Source organism: Botrytis deweyae (genome assembly GCF_014898535.1).
Source record: "Botrytis deweyae strain B1 chromosome Unknown BDEW_011, whole genome shotgun sequence".
Taxonomy (NCBI): domain Eukaryota; kingdom Fungi; phylum Ascomycota; class Leotiomycetes; order Helotiales; family Sclerotiniaceae; genus Botrytis; species Botrytis deweyae.
In genome coordinates this window covers 223,239-240,388 of record NW_024066218.1, presented here as the reverse complement: position 1 = coordinate 240,388, position 17,150 = coordinate 223,239, and the positions used below count along the sequence as shown (strand labels likewise).

General features: G+C 43.7%; 5 protein-coding genes across 5 annotated transcripts; 2 read left to right on the top strand and 3 right to left on the bottom strand.

Annotated features, from left to right (window-relative positions):
- Positions 1–1,755: 1,755 nt before the first annotated feature.
- EAE98_005537 (uncharacterized protein) lies at positions 1,756–3,625 on the bottom strand (the record flags this gene model as incomplete). Its single annotated transcript, XM_038953159.1, has 4 exons — positions 1,756–2,116; positions 2,182–3,100; positions 3,151–3,364; positions 3,422–3,625. The coding sequence occupies 4 exons, from the start codon at positions 3,623–3,625 to the stop codon at positions 1,756–1,758; spliced, it is 1,698 nt and encodes a 565-aa protein (XP_038810260.1).
- Positions 3,626–8,587: 4,962 nt separating this feature from the next.
- On the top strand, positions 8,588–8,965 carry EAE98_005536 (uncharacterized protein; the record flags this gene model as incomplete). Its single annotated transcript, XM_038953158.1, has 1 exon — positions 8,588–8,965. The coding sequence occupies one exon, from the start codon at positions 8,588–8,590 to the stop codon at positions 8,963–8,965; it is 378 nt and encodes a 125-aa protein (XP_038810259.1).
- Positions 8,966–10,654: 1,689 nt separating this feature from the next.
- Positions 10,655–11,418, bottom strand: EAE98_005535 (uncharacterized protein; the record flags this gene model as incomplete). The annotated part of the gene is made up of 2 exons (XM_038953157.1): positions 10,655–11,221; positions 11,356–11,418. The coding sequence occupies 2 exons, from the start codon at positions 11,416–11,418 to the stop codon at positions 10,655–10,657; spliced, it is 630 nt and encodes a 209-aa protein (XP_038810258.1).
- Positions 11,419–11,883: 465 nt separating this feature from the next.
- On the top strand, positions 11,884–13,035 carry EAE98_005534 (uncharacterized protein; the record flags this gene model as incomplete). The annotated part of the gene is made up of 4 exons (XM_038953156.1): positions 11,884–11,938; positions 12,003–12,261; positions 12,335–12,855; positions 12,944–13,035. The coding sequence occupies 4 exons, from the start codon at positions 11,884–11,886 to the stop codon at positions 13,033–13,035; spliced, it is 927 nt and encodes a 308-aa protein (XP_038810257.1).
- A 415-nt stretch (positions 13,036–13,450) lies between these two features.
- EAE98_005533 (uncharacterized protein) lies at positions 13,451–16,139 on the bottom strand (the record flags this gene model as incomplete). Its single annotated transcript, XM_038953155.1, has 9 exons — positions 13,451–13,738; positions 13,826–14,250; positions 14,313–14,509; positions 14,560–14,634; positions 14,689–14,744; positions 14,796–14,826; positions 14,886–15,725; positions 15,828–15,940; positions 16,062–16,139. The coding sequence occupies 9 exons, from the start codon at positions 16,137–16,139 to the stop codon at positions 13,451–13,453; spliced, it is 2,103 nt and encodes a 700-aa protein (XP_038810256.1).
- Between the last annotated feature and the right edge of the window lie 1,011 nt (positions 16,140–17,150).

Below are 17,150 nucleotides of genomic sequence, written 5' to 3'. Positions count from 1 at the left end.
TTTTTGTGTGGATTGTTTTACAGTTTCTCATGGAATGCAGGAATGGATACTACTTCTCCAACATAGTTCCAAGTGCGAACCTAAGAGGAAATTACAATTTTATCCCGAATTGAGTGACATTACTCAAAAGCAGTTCTACTGGCCCATACTGTCTCCGCATCATTGCAGGTATTTAATCAATGAGTTCTGACCAGAGGATCGGTCAAGTGAGATATCCAATTAGTTACTTATATTACTAGCGAGTTTGACACGCACCCAGGAGATCTTTGCATTAGTGATAGCTCGGTCAGCTTCACATCCCCCAGTCAAAGCAACGTCGATGCATCAACGAGACCTAAATCACGACTATTTCCAGGCATTTTTCACTCCGTCAACAGATACTGATCAATACTTCATAGAACACCTTTCATTCCCAGCAAGCCCTTCTCTATCAAAGCTTCAAGCCAGAGGGAACCTCCAGAATAACTCCAGCCAATACAGAACACCCTCACAATACTTCAAGATCTCAATATAGGCTGGTTCGTCTGAAACAAACTCGTATCCAGATATGTGACTAGCGAGAGTGCCCGACTGAAAGAAAAAAGCTTCAAAGGTTGCGGTAAAGGCGAGTTGTGTACGAGAAGAGTACTTTGGACTCAGGAACCTCACTAGAAATGCTAAACGATGATGCCCTTTAATCTAGTTTACAGGTCTTTTGTTCTAATTCAACACACAGACTTTACCTTACATGGTCAATAGTTTCCTGGTAGAAGCGAGGAGCGAAAGATACCTACCTACCTACATATCCATAAGCGAATTGTTTTTAGGCGAGGGATAGCAGATCAGTGAATAATATAAACCGAATGATAATCCTAGGACATCTCTTTCAGCTGAGAGTGTGAGAAGACTTTCAAAATCTAATGAAGCTGAATCAGTGTTGCATATGCGGGCTGTGTTACTGATTGTTAAGGTGTATGTTCATCGGCGCTGGATGATCGTCACATGACTTCGCCAGTCATCTCAGGGTTAATCTATAAACCTTCCCGTGTGAAGTACCATAATATCACAAATTATGACGTTTGATCCATGATTTAATCACGGTGGGAGTATGTTCATGAGGGTGTCTTTGATACAGCAAACATCAAGTTAGCGTGAAGGCTTTGAAATACTCTTGGGTTTGTTAGAACCGATGACTTTGCATTTCGGGAGCACCAAAAACAGACAATATAACGCACATCGAAGGAACAAACACCCTATAATGGGATGGGACAGTCTAGAGTAATAAAGGATGCATGTGTTTAGGGAGCCAGAGATCCCATTTCATTCACAAAACCACGAAGGCATCTTTCCGGACATAATAATAACTATTCACAAATCAAGAACTGAACTATATACAATCACCGTGCTCACTACCGATAGCTCATTTTCAAGGGTAGCAAGCACACAAATCGTGCGACTCCAGAAATCCAAATCAAAAGGTCCTTCAGCGGAGAAAGAAATGAGAAGAGAAGAGAATCAACATAAAGCATAGCAAACCAAACCAAAGCGCATCGACATAGAAATCCTAGAGAGTGTTCGTGTATTGCCTCAGCAATCGTCGTCTCATGTGTCAAGAAAAATCCATATCAACTTTGCATGGATTAAAATTCATCCGCTGCCCCCACGATTCGAGGACTCATCATCGCACTGCCCCTCCATAGCCCTCCACCACCCACCACCCACCAACCATGATCCACAAGCCCCTCGTCTCAAAATCCTTCATTTCCAGAAGGAAATTTAAATTCCGGAGTCATCTTGTGGGAAAGGCTCTGTAGGCGTCCAAGCATTCCAAGCTGCACATGTGTCTTGGAAAGTGGACACATCAGCTGTTCCAATCGTCGGTAAAATTTTACTCTCGCTCTCGACGAATTGTAAAGCCAGACCCTCAGAGGCATGCCATGCGATATGGCAGTGCATGAGCCAAGAGCCGGGGTTATCGATTTGGAAAGCGATGACAAGATGCCCGCCGCTGGGAAGTGTCATCACGTCACGACGGGGTGGGTTCACTAGATTTAGTGCGGTGGTAGCGGTATAGGCTCCGGTGCCTTGAGAGAGAGTCCAGAAATCATGACCGTGGAGATGGATAGGGTGGTTAGGACTAGAAGGTAGATCGTCAGTATGGTTTACAATAAAATATTCGGTGGATAGTGGTAGAAAGCTTACCCATTGGGTCCTGAGATGGCAAGAACGGCCCATCCCTTGTTCGCCGTAGTGGACTCAACAGGAATAACATTGTATTCTGTTGGCCAAATGTTTCCGCTATTCAAGACAGTGAGAAGAGTGGGGTCGGTCCAATTAAGAAGTAAAGAACTTCCATTGAATAGCCATTGGCCACCCGCAGTGGTCAACGTTGTCTTCATGATAGAACTGGCAACTGGATTGATTGGTACAAATGGAACAAGGCTTGTCAATGGTTCATCCAAACAACTTGTACTTGCCGTTACAGTAGAGGTAGTCGTTGGGTCAGCAGTAGAGCTAGAACCAGTGTATCTAAGGATTCCAGTGATGTTGGCAGCGTTGGTGTTACCAGAACATGCTGTTTGCCATCCTGCTCTGATCCAGTAGTTGCCGACCGCAGCATTGGCTGTAACAATGATATCGTAACGTTGAGCGATGCTTACAAGGATACTGGTAGCGTTGTATGGAACAATCGGTACAAAGTCCATTGCTATGACTTGGAAGCTGTGACCATCAATAGAAAATTGGAAATGGCCGTCGACAGCTGTGTTGACCACTCTGATGCGGTACTTCAAGCCTGGTGTAAAAGTAGTTTGAAACTTTTTACCAGCTCCATTATATGTGTTGGTGCCGTTCATAAGACCAGTCAAAAGTGTTGGGGGTGCTCCAGTCTTGGCTTTGTCCCAGAGTGATTGAACAGTTACGTGATTCCAGTCATTCAAGAACAACATGCCAAGATCAACATCGTAGTTGGCGGTTGCAGGGCCGTTAATAACGAGTGGGCCGAAAAGTCCATCACCATATTGAAGAATAAAATGGGAGTGATACCAGGAGCTACCATAGTTGTCCGCGTGAAACTTGTATGTGAGAGTATCTCCAGGAGCAATTGGGCATTGTGTGATCCCTGTGAATAATGTCAGTTTAGGATATAGAACAGAACATGGTCAGTTTTACCTGGAACTCCGTCGTACTGAGCGTTGTTCAACTGTCTGATACCATGCCAGTGAATAGATGTTCCGTTGTTAGTGAGTTTATTCGTAACGTGGACGATAACATCATCACCCCAGTCTGCCGTGATTTGAGGGCCCGGGATGGTACCATTGAAGTTAAGAGTTGGGCGAGAAACTCCATCAGCACTGAGAGTTGTGTTCTGGACAACCAGCCAGTACTACACATTACAGTGAGTTTTGATGATTAAGAAAAAGGATTCAAATTGTCATCTTACCTCTCTGGTTACACCTGTTTGCGGGACAGTAGTGTAAGAATTGGTAGATGCCGAATACTGTCCCCAACAACTCCTGGTTGTTGCAGTATTGGCACAACTTTGTCGTTCTTCAAGAGCGGATGGGACAACTTCTGCTGTTGGCAATGCCAAAGCTAAAGAAAGTGAGGCAAATTTTGCCAATGAACTAAAGAATGGATTCTTCATGATGAATTTGACGGAGTTTTGACAAGACCCGGGAGAAGAGAGAAAGAGCTGGTTGATTTGGAAACTGAAGACAACGCCATCATCGACACTCTTTATATAGTCAACTAGATGCTACTTGTCTGCTGAGATGTCACCGATAAAACAGCCAATATCCTTTTCTTTCCTTGTGAAAATGAGTAGAGCCTCGGATACTGCGACGATATCTTCATCTTTCGTCTCCATATCTGCACTTCGAAGGGAGAAGGTCGTATCTCACAATCGCACACGGGGTCGTTCACCCCCTCCCACACAAATCAAATCCTTTCTTGAGCTCCATTGGGCCAGAACTGAATAGCATTCAGTAGGTGGTATTTTCAATAATGCAGTGAGAAGGCTTGGGGTGTGCATTGCGAAATATTGATTCATTTACACCTGATTAGAAACCCTTGATGTCGATAACATTGAAGCTACCCGATGCTTGTGATATCTTCCAGAATGGATATCAAAATGGGATTTTCCAAAGTAGTGGCGCTAATAGGCGTACAGCAATGCGAGCTGCATATTTTCGTTAGCATGAAGTTCCATCTTAGGTTGCACTTCTCGGGGAATTTGGGCTGCAATACGGAAGGTAGGTTTTGGCTCATGTAAGCGCGGTTGGGTCAAACTTTGTTGATGAAGAACCGTTAAACTCACTTATCATCAAGACCTTTCAGTATCGTCTTCTCAGAAAGCGAAACCTCAGAAAATTTCAAAGGAACATCTCACCTAATTCTATAGTTTACCAACTTGAAGATCTTCACCGTATACGCAATGTCTAGGCAACATCTACGCAATGCAGTTTGGAGATATGCCACCACAAGTGAATTTCCAAGGTTCTCGAGAAAAAGGGTTGATAGCCATGTAGATGCAGATCTGCTTCATGTCAGCGCAAGGGGTAACGAGAGGGGCTGCCGATATCACATCGGAAAACGCCATACATCTATTCCCGCGGCGCTACGAGCTGCGATTGCAACAATCACTCGTGAACCTATTCTGGTTGGAACAATTAGATCTTTAGATGAATGCAAGAACAAGCACCGACAGGGACCTGCTTCATGTGTGCCTGTGTCGGTGAAGCTTTGGCTGATTCGTGCATCATTATGGTTTGAGGGATGTGCATTGCACCGCGCTCAAAGCGTATGTCGCAGGAAGCTTAAAGTTGTCACTTGAAGCAATTTTGGCTGGTTTGGCGATAAACTTCCTTCCCAATACTCATTAGCCAGACGCCAAGAGACCTGAGAGAAAGTTCACGATGCAGCTACCGAGTCAACTTGAACTTTTGTGATAGACTTCACGGACCCGTTCACCTATGCCAAGCACAAAAAACGTTCTCATGCTACGAAAAGTTAACTCTGCATCGGGCAGTTTGATGGTTCGGGGCATTGTAACGAAAAGGCTGACGACGACTCTCTATCTGGTGGAGGGGTGAGACTGATAATGTGTATGTCACGTTCTCGTCGACCCCCGTAAAATATGACAGTATACATCGCTGTGATAAAATGGGCATGGAAATCTTGATACTGGATCTCACGCGTGGGGCATAGTGCTAGCACTTCCCCTGATATTCACCTTGAAAGCTATCGAAATATAAGCATTGTTTTCCCGGATGTGGAGAGAGAGGCGCTCCCTTCGACAGGAGAAGAACATGGGTTTTAAGAAAAGATCGTTGATGCAGGGCCGTTGGATATTCATCGGTCAGCAAATTCTTCATGGATGAATTTCTTTACCGATCAAGCGCCACGATGAACTCTTTCATTTCCTCTTGGTCAAAATTCATGTAGGTTGTGAGTCGAAAGAAGGCCATTTCTCTCCACATGGGAAACTCGCGGAAGTATGCTTCCTAGAATATTGTGAGTATCGCTAATTTAGCATTAAAATAACTTGACAGGCACAGGTCTGATCGAACTTACTGCGATCTCAACCCATAGCTAGGATTTTTCGGATCAGTCCCGTATCAATGCAACCACCACCTTCCATCCCGGGTATTGAATTCCTTGCGAAGTAACCTTGAATACGTACCCCATACACATTTTTTAATATGATTATATTGTCGAGAAGATACACACATGTTCAGGTTATCCACAATTTGAATAAAACTAGGGATGTAAAGATAGAAAATGCAACAGCTTTACTAGCATACCAAGTCTTTTGGAGAGGTGATGGGGCTCACGTTATCGTGAGAATAAGGATTAATAGATCACATAACCCATGTAGTGAGAAGATGGATAGTTTCTGCGACCGTGCCCAAAGAAAGTAAAGTTGTCGCGACCCATATTTCAGGGTTGAAGGTCGAGTCGCTTTCCATGCACGATGCAGATGTGAGGGGAGTAAAATGCGATAGTGAAAAGCAAGGTTGAATTCTTTGGAGACAGGCACATAAAGATGCGGAAAGGATTGAAGGGGGAAATTTAGCATCTGTGAGCCGAATTTGGACGGAATCTGCAAGGTCAAACGGCAACGAGGAGCTGGCCTGCGAAATACCCATAACCTTAGATACAGCCCAATTCTTGGTGACGAATCTACAGTATAACAAATGATGCTTCAAAGGACGTAGTGAATACTGCATACCCGACAAGATAAGAAGATAACTGCAAATGCCCTTTATCCAGAATATGGAAGAATGGTGCGGCACTCGCCAAGTAACAGTGATCGGTAGTAGTTTGTGTACCCCAAGGACCCTTTGATGTGTCGAAAGCTGCAAAAGTATGAGCATGCAGAATGCCAAGAGAATCATGATAAGATCGGAGATTGACAGAGAAACTTCCCCCGGTCGTATCCCGCACCATACCAGTACCTAAGAAGATTTGGAGCTGGAGAAGTGGAAGATCATTGATGGAATAATGTATTGAAAGCCGAATTGAAGACAGCCAAAGACTGAAGTGGTTCTGAACAGGCAAAAGATGATCACTAGCATACACCCACGATAGCCATGCCATGTAATAGTGACCAGAATGGCGAAGTATCAATGTAAGTAATAGATATAGGGAAAAGGTAGAGAAAAGGGACAAACGAACAGAAGTAAAGGGAGAGTTGAAGAGAAAAAAAGAAGAAGAAGAAGAAGAAGAAGAAGATACATACGATACGATACGCATACGCACGATGTGTCTAATTTGGTAGTCAGTAAACACCTAATTGAGTAACTAGATACTCGCTACTCGTGTCCGTATTAGAGGGTCGTTGGCGAGGTTACAGTGGGTGTGTGTTTGTCGAGCTCAAACATCTACAAGCAGTCAGATGCAAAAACATTTCCATGAACAAAAATTCATACCCATATGGATGCTCGAGATTCTTTACGAAGTCGACTCTCAATATGGATGATCATTTGAGGTACGTAAATATGGCTTTCTTCTTCATATATACCTAGTATTCATGTCGAGTCGACGCGCCACGGAATACAACGGGTTTGAGCACTCTCTCGGCAGCCCCTCGTGTTCTGTAAGTTCGTCGTATCACAACTGACTAGTGACATCGAGTTGACCTCATTATATCGATTTTTTCTCGATGGAGACTTTCGCATCGCAAAGATGTCCATTCTTTACACCTTTAAGATGGGACTACAGGTTCTCTTGTAGTACGAGCAATCGAACCTGCTCAATTTATCTCACTTGGCACGCTATTCTAATGATACTGTAGCAGATGAGGCGATATCGCGGCAGAAAGATTAGCCCATTGATTCCTCGATAGTCTTACACCGGCTGTGCATCAATTTCGACGATCAATACCCTCGAAAGGCAAGTCAACTGATGATTATAACGGTTTTTTTATCTTGTTATTGGTGTTACATCTCGACAAATTCTTCACATTGCCACAATTTCGACCAAATATTCATGAAGCCGAATGAAGCTACCGAACTCATCATGAATACCATGATTAGCTTGTTACTCAAGTATTTAACATGGTATTCTACGTGCGAATAATGCGACTCACAGCTTACGCGCCAGACGCTAGAAAGTCGCGCAAGCAATGTCGCCGTTTTGATTGCAACTGGTTGAAGGAGCCCAAGCATTTGAAGACCTACCTTCCTCCATCGGAACCAGCTTACCAATTTCTTGTTGACTACCTACCTACTTAGGTAATCTGGTGTGGACGAGGCAACATCATATCTTGCGCGTTTCCTGGTGTGCACGCTTTTCGGCATTGTTCAAGCAAATACACAATCCGTAGACATCCGAACGTTGAACATCGAGCTACATGGAATGAATGATTGTAATTATAGGGTTATAATTCTAGGGCTCAAAAAAGCAATGCTTCACCATTCGAAGTCGAATGGGAATGGGAAGTGTGGATCGTACCCTGGAATTATAGCAATTTACAGTGGTCTACTCTGTAGGATGTTCAAGGCGTCGAGTTTGCTCTGTCGCATAGCACAGCACAGCACTGTATCTTTCAATCAATCTAAATATAAAAGCGGCTGTCAAAATCCCAGCCATGAGTAATATATTTTGATGATTTCTTCAGTTGAGCGTCCATAGAAGATTATTCTCTTTCCAATCAACGAGAATTAACCTTACTTTAACCCCATTTCTGGATATTATATCGTACGAGTATTTGCGCGAAGGATCATTTACCGCCAGACATGGCCCATTATCCCAATCTAAATTCCTTCCGAACATGAATTAAATGCCAATAAAAGAGTGCAAAGGAATGAGTGTGGTAATTATGAGGAAATGTCAAGTTTTAGTCTATAGAGATGAACTAAGTTGGTCACATATTGGGCCATCAGGGGAGTTTCCTTCCTGTTCGCCAAGCTCGTTCAAGTGTACTGCAATGAAGATATAAATCGGGCATTGTTCCACAACATGTATGTGGATGAAAATCAACTCACATTCATTGGATTCTGATCTCTTCTTCTAATCACTTTGAGGTCACTGCTCGTCAGACTACCGTCACAAAAGCCTCTCTTCTGCATCAACAACCGCACAAACTTACTCCATCCTTCTCAAAATGAAATTCCAAACACAATTCCTCACAGTTCTCCCACTTCTTATCCTTCCCACCAACGCTTGTCTTACAGTGGTTTCCGAATGGTTGATCGAAGGCTGGCAAGGTATCGTCATGGATAATTCCTGGCCTCGATGCTACAATCAATGGGTTCCCTCCGACGTCGTACCCGATGCAACTACAGGGATGAATTTTACTCTCACAGGCTGCGATGATGGCTACAGCGCAACTATATTCATCAAGACTGGACCAAATGCTCAGTCCAAGCTAATTGAGTATAAGACACCTTATAAGACATTTGGTCCTTATGATATGGGTGCAACCGAGGATCCATATACAGCCCAAACGATACAATACAAGTGGATGAGAAGCTGGTGTTAGTGGCCTCTCTGACGCGGATTCGCGGTTTTGATTGAGTGTGCATGCTCATATTTTCACGATTGGTTTATTGTGTTTCGAGATGGTCAACTCGGATACGATATTGAGGGTTGTGCTGGGCCGAACCTGTATTCGGGAGCGATGAGAGTTACATCTAGTCTGAAGATTGTGATTGGGAGTCAGGTTCTTGTTCATAGGTTGTTATTGAGTCTTGATTAAGTACATATCTTCATTCATGGAAACAAAATTGGGCTCGTTGTTCCGTACATTACGGAGACAGTTTTTTCAATTCTGTTGACATCATTCTGCACATGAAGCAATATCCACGCACGAGTGTTCAGTCGTAAGAATCCTAAAACGAACTCTTCTCATAACTTTCATCACAAACAGTTTCTAAAGTACGGAATAGTCCCTATCCTGCCTAGTCATTTTCAAGAAGCAGGACTTCAATCCTCTTTTTTCCACCCGCACTTTCTATTCTTAGTTGTGGGAAAGGCGAAACGAACTCATCAAAGTTCAAGCCACCACTCGACCTATTCATCATTCGCATACTCTATCAAATCCCATGCATTCGGCATTAGCATCTCTTTGATCATTCATTCATCCCCCAAAAGCCCATATCAAAATAAACTCGCCGATTAACAGACGCCCTCCTTATTTTACCTCGATCCGTCTCTACTCTTTACACTTTGTAATCAAACCCATATACCCATATACCCCTACACTCATGGTGTCTTGTAGTCCGAACTATTCGAACGACTCGATATGAATTTCGATATCTAAAAGCGAAACAACACTCGAAATGGATTCAGTATTTCAAACTGATCGAACCTTTCAGTCACGTTGCACATCTGAAAGTAACGGGTGTCAAACTGCACTGCAAAAGTATCAGGACTCCTATCTGTGCTTGGCAATTTACCGCTGCTAAACCCTACGCTCAGAGGAATACAAAACAAATTATAATCTTTAATTCATACATACATAAGCGACCTAGAGCGACCTCCCACGTAATACTTTCGACATTGAGCGCACCACGGAGGCACCACTATCATGCACGCCTCCATCGGTTCTTTATAAGAAAGGATCAAGGTATTAAGTATATAGAAACTAGAAGATGTGGAATTATGGATGTATTCACATACATTTCTTCACACACTCGGATGATTACCGAAGTTCAAATTCTGTGTAAATGCATTGCTTGCATTATAGAGGTAAGTATTGAGTTGGCTTATTAGTGGAAGTTCCACAGAGTTCATATAGAGATGGAGTGGGTGAAAAACGGTAGTAGCGTAAGAAAATAAATTTTAAAATCTTTGCCTCAAATATCAAGTTTCCATGAATGTTTGTAGTATACTGAACGACAGACAGTGTCCAATCCTTTGCACCCAAAATTCTTTGACCACTATCGGATTGTCAGATAGAGAAGCCCAAACTTCGAACATTGAGATGGGAGCAAGTTTTATAGTCAATGAGAGGTTTCAACATCCGTACATAATGAAAGAATAGGAGTTTATCATTTGCCACCCAATCGCGCCTATGAACCTCTCGACCAATCCCACCATACAAGGTTCAAGGCTAGCCCAGAACTCGCACCCATGTTACGCCTCTCGTCTTTCGTCAATGTCATATGCTTCGTTATATCTCTCATATCGCGTGCCTCACAGCCGTAACCTCAACCCATTTCATCTTCACTTACACAACATCCACAAAAACGACCTCAGTGAACCCTCCATCTCCCCAAATACCCACAACACTCATCGCAAAGCCCAAACCGGCAACCACAGTCCTGACAACTTGGCTGGCCATGAATCCCTTCATCTCCTCTCTCACTTCTTCCCCGTTGACATTATCATCCATTTCCTCCTCACTACTTGCCAACCCCGCACTTTCATAATCTCTCGCGCTCTTGCTCAGCACCTCGTAACTTGCATCCATTTGTCTAGGACTCATAGGTTTCTTTGATCGTTTCTTCTGTGCAATGCGTCTTGGACCTGTGGAGCCTATGGCAAGTGGGATGAGTTTATCAACGATTGAGCTTGAGGCGGCGAAGAGCGAGGTCCAGAGGAGATATGGATGTCTTTGTCCTCGAGGTGAGAAATAAAAGGCGAGTAGGAAAGACCAGGATGAAATCCATGTGAGCGCACGAGTATGTGTTGTGGCGAGAGTAGTCAGGGAGCTGTAGGAACGAGATGCGAGAGTGGCGGATGGGAGGGTTAGGAAGGCTGGGATCGTGAGAGATGAAAGGGTATAGGAGACGCCCTGTTTTTTAATGATTGTCAGCCCGATGAGTTCACAATAGATTCAGAGGATAGAAGATGATAATAAACTAATAGAAACAACAAGCTGTAAAGTCTGGAATGACAAGCTATAGTGGGGTGATGCAAGCAACTTACAGTAAGTAGGCCAAGGGAAATCGATCCCACAAACTTCAAAGTCGAAACAGTCTTTGTAGACATCTTGTCACCGATTAATATCCTTCTCAGATATATTCTTGCTGAAGGATTGTTCAATACGCAAAGATAGTGTGATGGATATAAACTGGGATCTAAGTTGTTGATATGGCTAGGTATTTATTTAATCAGCTTAGCGGAAATAGAAGTGCCGAACTAAGGGAAATCCGCCGTCATTCTCTAATGGATCAATGGATCGATTATGATATTATGTAATCACATCTTGGCTCCCGGAACTTGTCAATGAATAGCCGGACCGAGGCTTGAAACCCCGGATTTTGTACGCAGGTAGGTAGTTTATGTCTTACTTTAGTCCAGTAATTCGAGTGACTTGGTTTTCCCATTGATCCTAATAAGCTGTTGTATTTAGGAACTAATCGTAAAAACAACGACGTACAAGTATCTATTCTATATCATCAATTCCGCCTCAAAATTACAAATACCCCTTTGATCCTCAAGATATAAACAAACATGGCTTTACCTCGATCAGAATATCTCTCCGACGTCTGGCGGAACGGTATCTTCGGTATGGACTTCTAACAGACAGCACAGTTTGCTGTATTTTCGCACGCTAATCATATTCTCTCTAGACAACAAAGTCGTCTTCTGTACTGGCGGAGCAGGTTCGATATGTTCCGCTCAAGTGCGTGCAATGGTTCACCTAGGCGCCAACGCGTGTATTATCGGACGCAATCCATCCAAGACTGAATCTATGGCCAAATCCATTTCGACTGCACGTTACGGATCGAAGGTCATTGGAATCGGCGGTGTGGATGTGAGAAACATAAAGAATTTGGAGAGTGCGGTAGAGACATGCGTGAGGGCATTAGGGGGCATTGACTTCGTTATGTATGATTGCTTAACCCATTTCCCTTTCCTTCACTTGTATCAATGACACGCTCTAACATGACCACTCCAACAGCGCCGGAGCAGCAGGAAATTTTATTTCACCCCTCGAAGGTCTCTCCTCAAACGCTTTCCGAACTGTCCTTGAAATCGATACTCTCGGCTCCTTCAACACCCTCAAAGCTACTCTCCCATACCTCATTAAATCCGCCTCTGACCATCCAAACACAGCTTCTAATCCCAACACTGGAGGTCGTATAATTTTCATCTCTGCCGCGTTCCATTTCACAGGAATGCCACTTCAGGGGCACGCAGCAGCAGCAAAAGCAGGCGTCGACGCTATTTCTGCAACGGCCGCGTTGGAATACGGTCCACGAGGGATAACTAGTAATGTGATTACTCCAGGACCCATAGAAGGAACGGAGGGAATGGCAAGGCTAGGGGATAAGGAGAGCGAAGCAAGCGGGGATGCGCAAAGAAGAAATCCGTTGGGAAGATATGGCACAGTAAAGGAAATTGCAGACGGAACTGTGTACTTGTTCAGCGATGCAGGCAGCTTTGTCAATGGTGAAGTTTTGGTTATCGACGGAGGAAATTGTACGTTTCATTAATTCCTAATTCTTCGTTCCCCCCAACCCTTTCATTCACCCTCGCTAAGTTATTTCTACTAACCGAGTCCAAATAGGGAGGCTCCCAGCAGGAATGGCCGGAGCAAAGAGATACCCCGATTACTTACTAGACGATTCATTCGTACGAAGAAAGGAGTCAAAGTTGTGATTACCGGGTTACAGTACACGCTGTACGCCCTTATGAGCTGCTATATTGGGGTTGAGACATGTAATGCGATAGACATTTTGTATTCTGGCCGAATTTTTGGGTCTTTAATTGGCGAGCCTCGTCTAACTACTGGGTTTCGATGTTCGTTCTACCTTCCAAGTTCTTCACGATCGTAACATCCTTGTGCCATCTCATCATCCATCTATGCATAGCTTCCTTGATCTTATCCGCCACATCATAAATACCTAAGCACGCGGCCGCATCTTTCCTTTCCCTTTCATTCACAGTGATTCTCTGCGTCATACGTAATCCCCGAGCCACACCCAAACTTTGGAGACGTATTTACCTAATTTTATTCCCCACCATCACACGTACCCACCATCACCGAGTGTTTGATGAAGTGTAAATAAAAGACCTACCAATAAATGCCTCTCAGCATATTCCAACACCAAAGCGCAATTGGATCCTCAGCATCTTTCAAGTCCCGAATCCAATCCAACATTAGCCTCACAGTTTCATCAATCTCTAAATGGTATCGCTCTCCACACATGTTATCACAAATATCCTTCAGCATCATGTTGCCTTTCGAGAGATGTACGATGATTAAGATGCTGAGGAATATTTGAGACCAGGTGAAGAGGTAGGGTATTAGACGTTTGCAACGGGATGGGGGTGAGAGGAGAATGGGCCACAGGAGACAGGACTATTGTGTATTGTTAATAGGGGCGAGGCGAAGATAAAGGTAACAGTAAAAGGGAAAGGAAGAAAGATGACAGTAGAGATAACATACTCGTAGACATTCCACGACATTTTGGGCATCCTCTGGCGTCACCAATTCCGGAGAATGCAATACTTTATACACAAAAGGTCGATAAACCATGTATTTGGCGTAATAGTATCTAGTTCTAAGTGTCGCAACTTGTATGTCATATGCATAAGGATACCTGACCGGTTCCTCATCGATGTCAGTGGAGAAGAGGACCGGACGGGGACTTTGTTGTGATATTGGAGATGTGAAATTGGGATCGATATTCCCGATATCTCGTTCAGGCGTTTGCACATAAGGAAAACTCGCGGGCTCATCTTCTGCCCATTGGAGTGCAGTGGGGAGTAGGCCGCGCCATTGAGTTAGCTGGGATGCGAGTTGCCGTACTCCGGCTGCGGTTAGGAAGGTGTAACCTTCCGAGCAAGAGGAGTTGGCGTCCATCTTGGCCACTTTGGTTGAGAAGTCAGTTTTATCCAAAACAGTGAAAAGATTTTGCGAATCGCATGCTTACTCTCGGAAATTCCATTATGCATCTGGACGCAAATTCTTCGTAGTGCTAGTACTGAAGAACTATGTGCTTGCCAATTGGATTCCTGGTCCCCCTTTAAATCATCTTCACTAGATGGCATGGGGAAAAGTGGCATTTCAATGTGCGTCTCGAGATTCATCATAGAGGTAAGTGGCAAATCTATGTCGAGGTGTAAAGTCCTATTATCTCTCAATAGAATGAAAGGAATTTGAAGTATCAAAGCACTCACGTCTCCATGGTGGCACAATGCCAATACGCACGTTTGATAAGGTCGCCCTTCGGAGATTTCCAGTCAAAGCTATCCCTATAGTTCGGTCAGAAGGTTCTCAGAAGGAAGAAGGAGAATCTGTGTGCTGACGACGTGATAAGCATATCACATGCTGATGAAGCAGAAACCATCGTCCTCCAAAAGTCCTACGATTACATCAACTGCCACTCGTTCAAGCTTTTGGTTCCAATAATTACCAGATGGCGGTAACAGGATTGGTAATATAGTCTACGTCAAGTATTAAATTAGTCGAGTTCGACAAACTCATAATTGAAATTGAAACGCACGCTGTCAGGCAAAACATCTGCACATTTTCAAGACTGCATTCTGTCAAGACACAGCCAATTCTTTTCATCGCTTCATTAAAAAAGGATAGTCCTGGTGGTTTGGATGGCCCCGACCCGCCTCTGATGCCACTAGGCCGTGCTTGGTGGATATCGACAGGAGAGCCGCAGGATCCTTCAAGCGCTACTTCTCCAAGCGCGAATATTAGCAAGGCAATAACGGATTCCATATCTCCATCGAATCCTTCAGACACCACTTTCACTAATGTATCAGAAAGGAAAGTTTGTCTATCCATGAAAGGGTATAGAAAGTTGAACGTATCGAAATAAGACACCGCCAGTTGAAGCATAGCTTCCTGGGACAAGCCCGGAAATGTTGTTCGCGAGCCTCCAACAACTCTACTCGCCAATGATTGCATGCCTACAAACGGTTTCTCTTGTAGATCTATATCTAAGGATAATTGAGGTCTTGAGGCCTGTATTCTAACCATGAATACTGACCCCCTTTCCAGAAGTTTGCGGTTGCCATTGTTTGATGGCGCAACTTGTAGAAGAAGTTGCTGTATAGCCGGCCATAACAAAATCTTGTGAGACGCAGTATAGTGACGATATAAAGAGTTTGCATGTATTCGACCTGTATTTATTTCGTTTGGGTGTGAGAACGAGGTTGCGAACGTATGTCCCTCGGCTTTGAGGCTAAGGGGGTCGTTCAATGATGAATGAGTAAGTGGCGTCTGACTTGGCTTGAACTCTGCGATGCCCGTCGAGAGTTGAGGGAATTGTTCGAGTATACTCTCTATATTTTTCACTCGATCCAGGATTTCAACCATGGTTTTGTCTTTCCTATGACGCTCTCAGTCAAGTCCATTGCAGATGAGAAGACTAAAACATTTCAAATTCCGTTCGCAGTATTGAATCGTCCGAAACATGCCTTGCAGCACTTACTTTGTCGGTACGGGCTCCCTATAGTTGCAGTCTATCTTCAAGCGTGTACAAAGACCGCACTTTGGACGGCTCTCGTCACATCTCTGCTTCCGTTGTCGACAAACATCACAAGCCTTGAGAAGTTAAACGTCAGTTCACTTTAGCAACATTATAGCACAATATTTTCACAAATCACATCATTGGGGGTTTCTTTGAAAAGGGTGTATGGGAAAGTGGTGAAGGGCAAACACCAACCTGGCTCGCGATCGGTCCTCTGTCCTTCCGCACTGGAGCTGCTCCAGGAGTGGAACTAGATGCCGAGTCTTGGTTCATTGGAACTTGATTCCTTCGTCGTGGAGGGATTCCGTGGATGCAACGGATTATTTGATGTGTTCTTAATAGGTGTTTTATCGTATCCCTTCAGAGTTGCGGCGCATTCGTTTCTGGTCGGCTCAGCGAGGATAGAGCATAGCGATGTAGCTCCTGTAAAACAATTTCTTTGGCCGCCTGTTATGGAATTGTTGCTGGATGACCACGTTATATTTGATGCTGATATTATTGGCGATATTGCTGCCACTGTTCTTATCCAAGGTGCCTGTTGGAACATTTAGAGACGCCGGGTACCTAGTACTCAGGGTTACTTTCTCGAAAGAATTGACTCAAAGGATGGGATCATATGCGACAGTGATTTTCTTTCCCAAAACAATGATAAACTTTGTTCTTGCTTTGTCAAAAGAAAAAAATGAGATGGTATTCGGGATTCAGCGACGACCACTATGTATAAATTGCATCACAAAAACGGGTTGACCATTCGTCTATCATATTTGTTTAAAATTGCAAGGTTGCATAAGAGGGATCTGAATTCTGTGGAGATGCCTCCGATCAATCATCAAAGCCCCCGATCAAAAAACATGGGAGATTTGATTAAGTTGAACATCACCGGTGATGATGTCCGCCTCCGAAGGTAGGCTCTACGTAATTGAAAAAAGCGGTGGAAATTGAGTACCCTTTCAAAGGTCTTTTTTAATAGATTATAAATTCATTTCAAATTAAATATTGAAATTTGAAAAAAGCATACGAAAATTTGAGTCTTCTTTGTGTTGATAGTAGATGTTTTTATTATTTAATATTATATCAAGATGAGTTTTAGTCGTTGAAGTTCTTTTGAATGGTGGTGAATTTCCGCCGCTTGTAATATGGTAACAAAAGGGGTTTTAGCCTCATTAGATAAGCAATGAGTAATGAGTCAGCTTATAAAGCGGACATGGCGAAAGGGCAAGGAGGCGAAGTTGAAATAGTTCTTTTTGATCCACTAGTTTCTTTGCCATCTTTGACTTCTTTGAA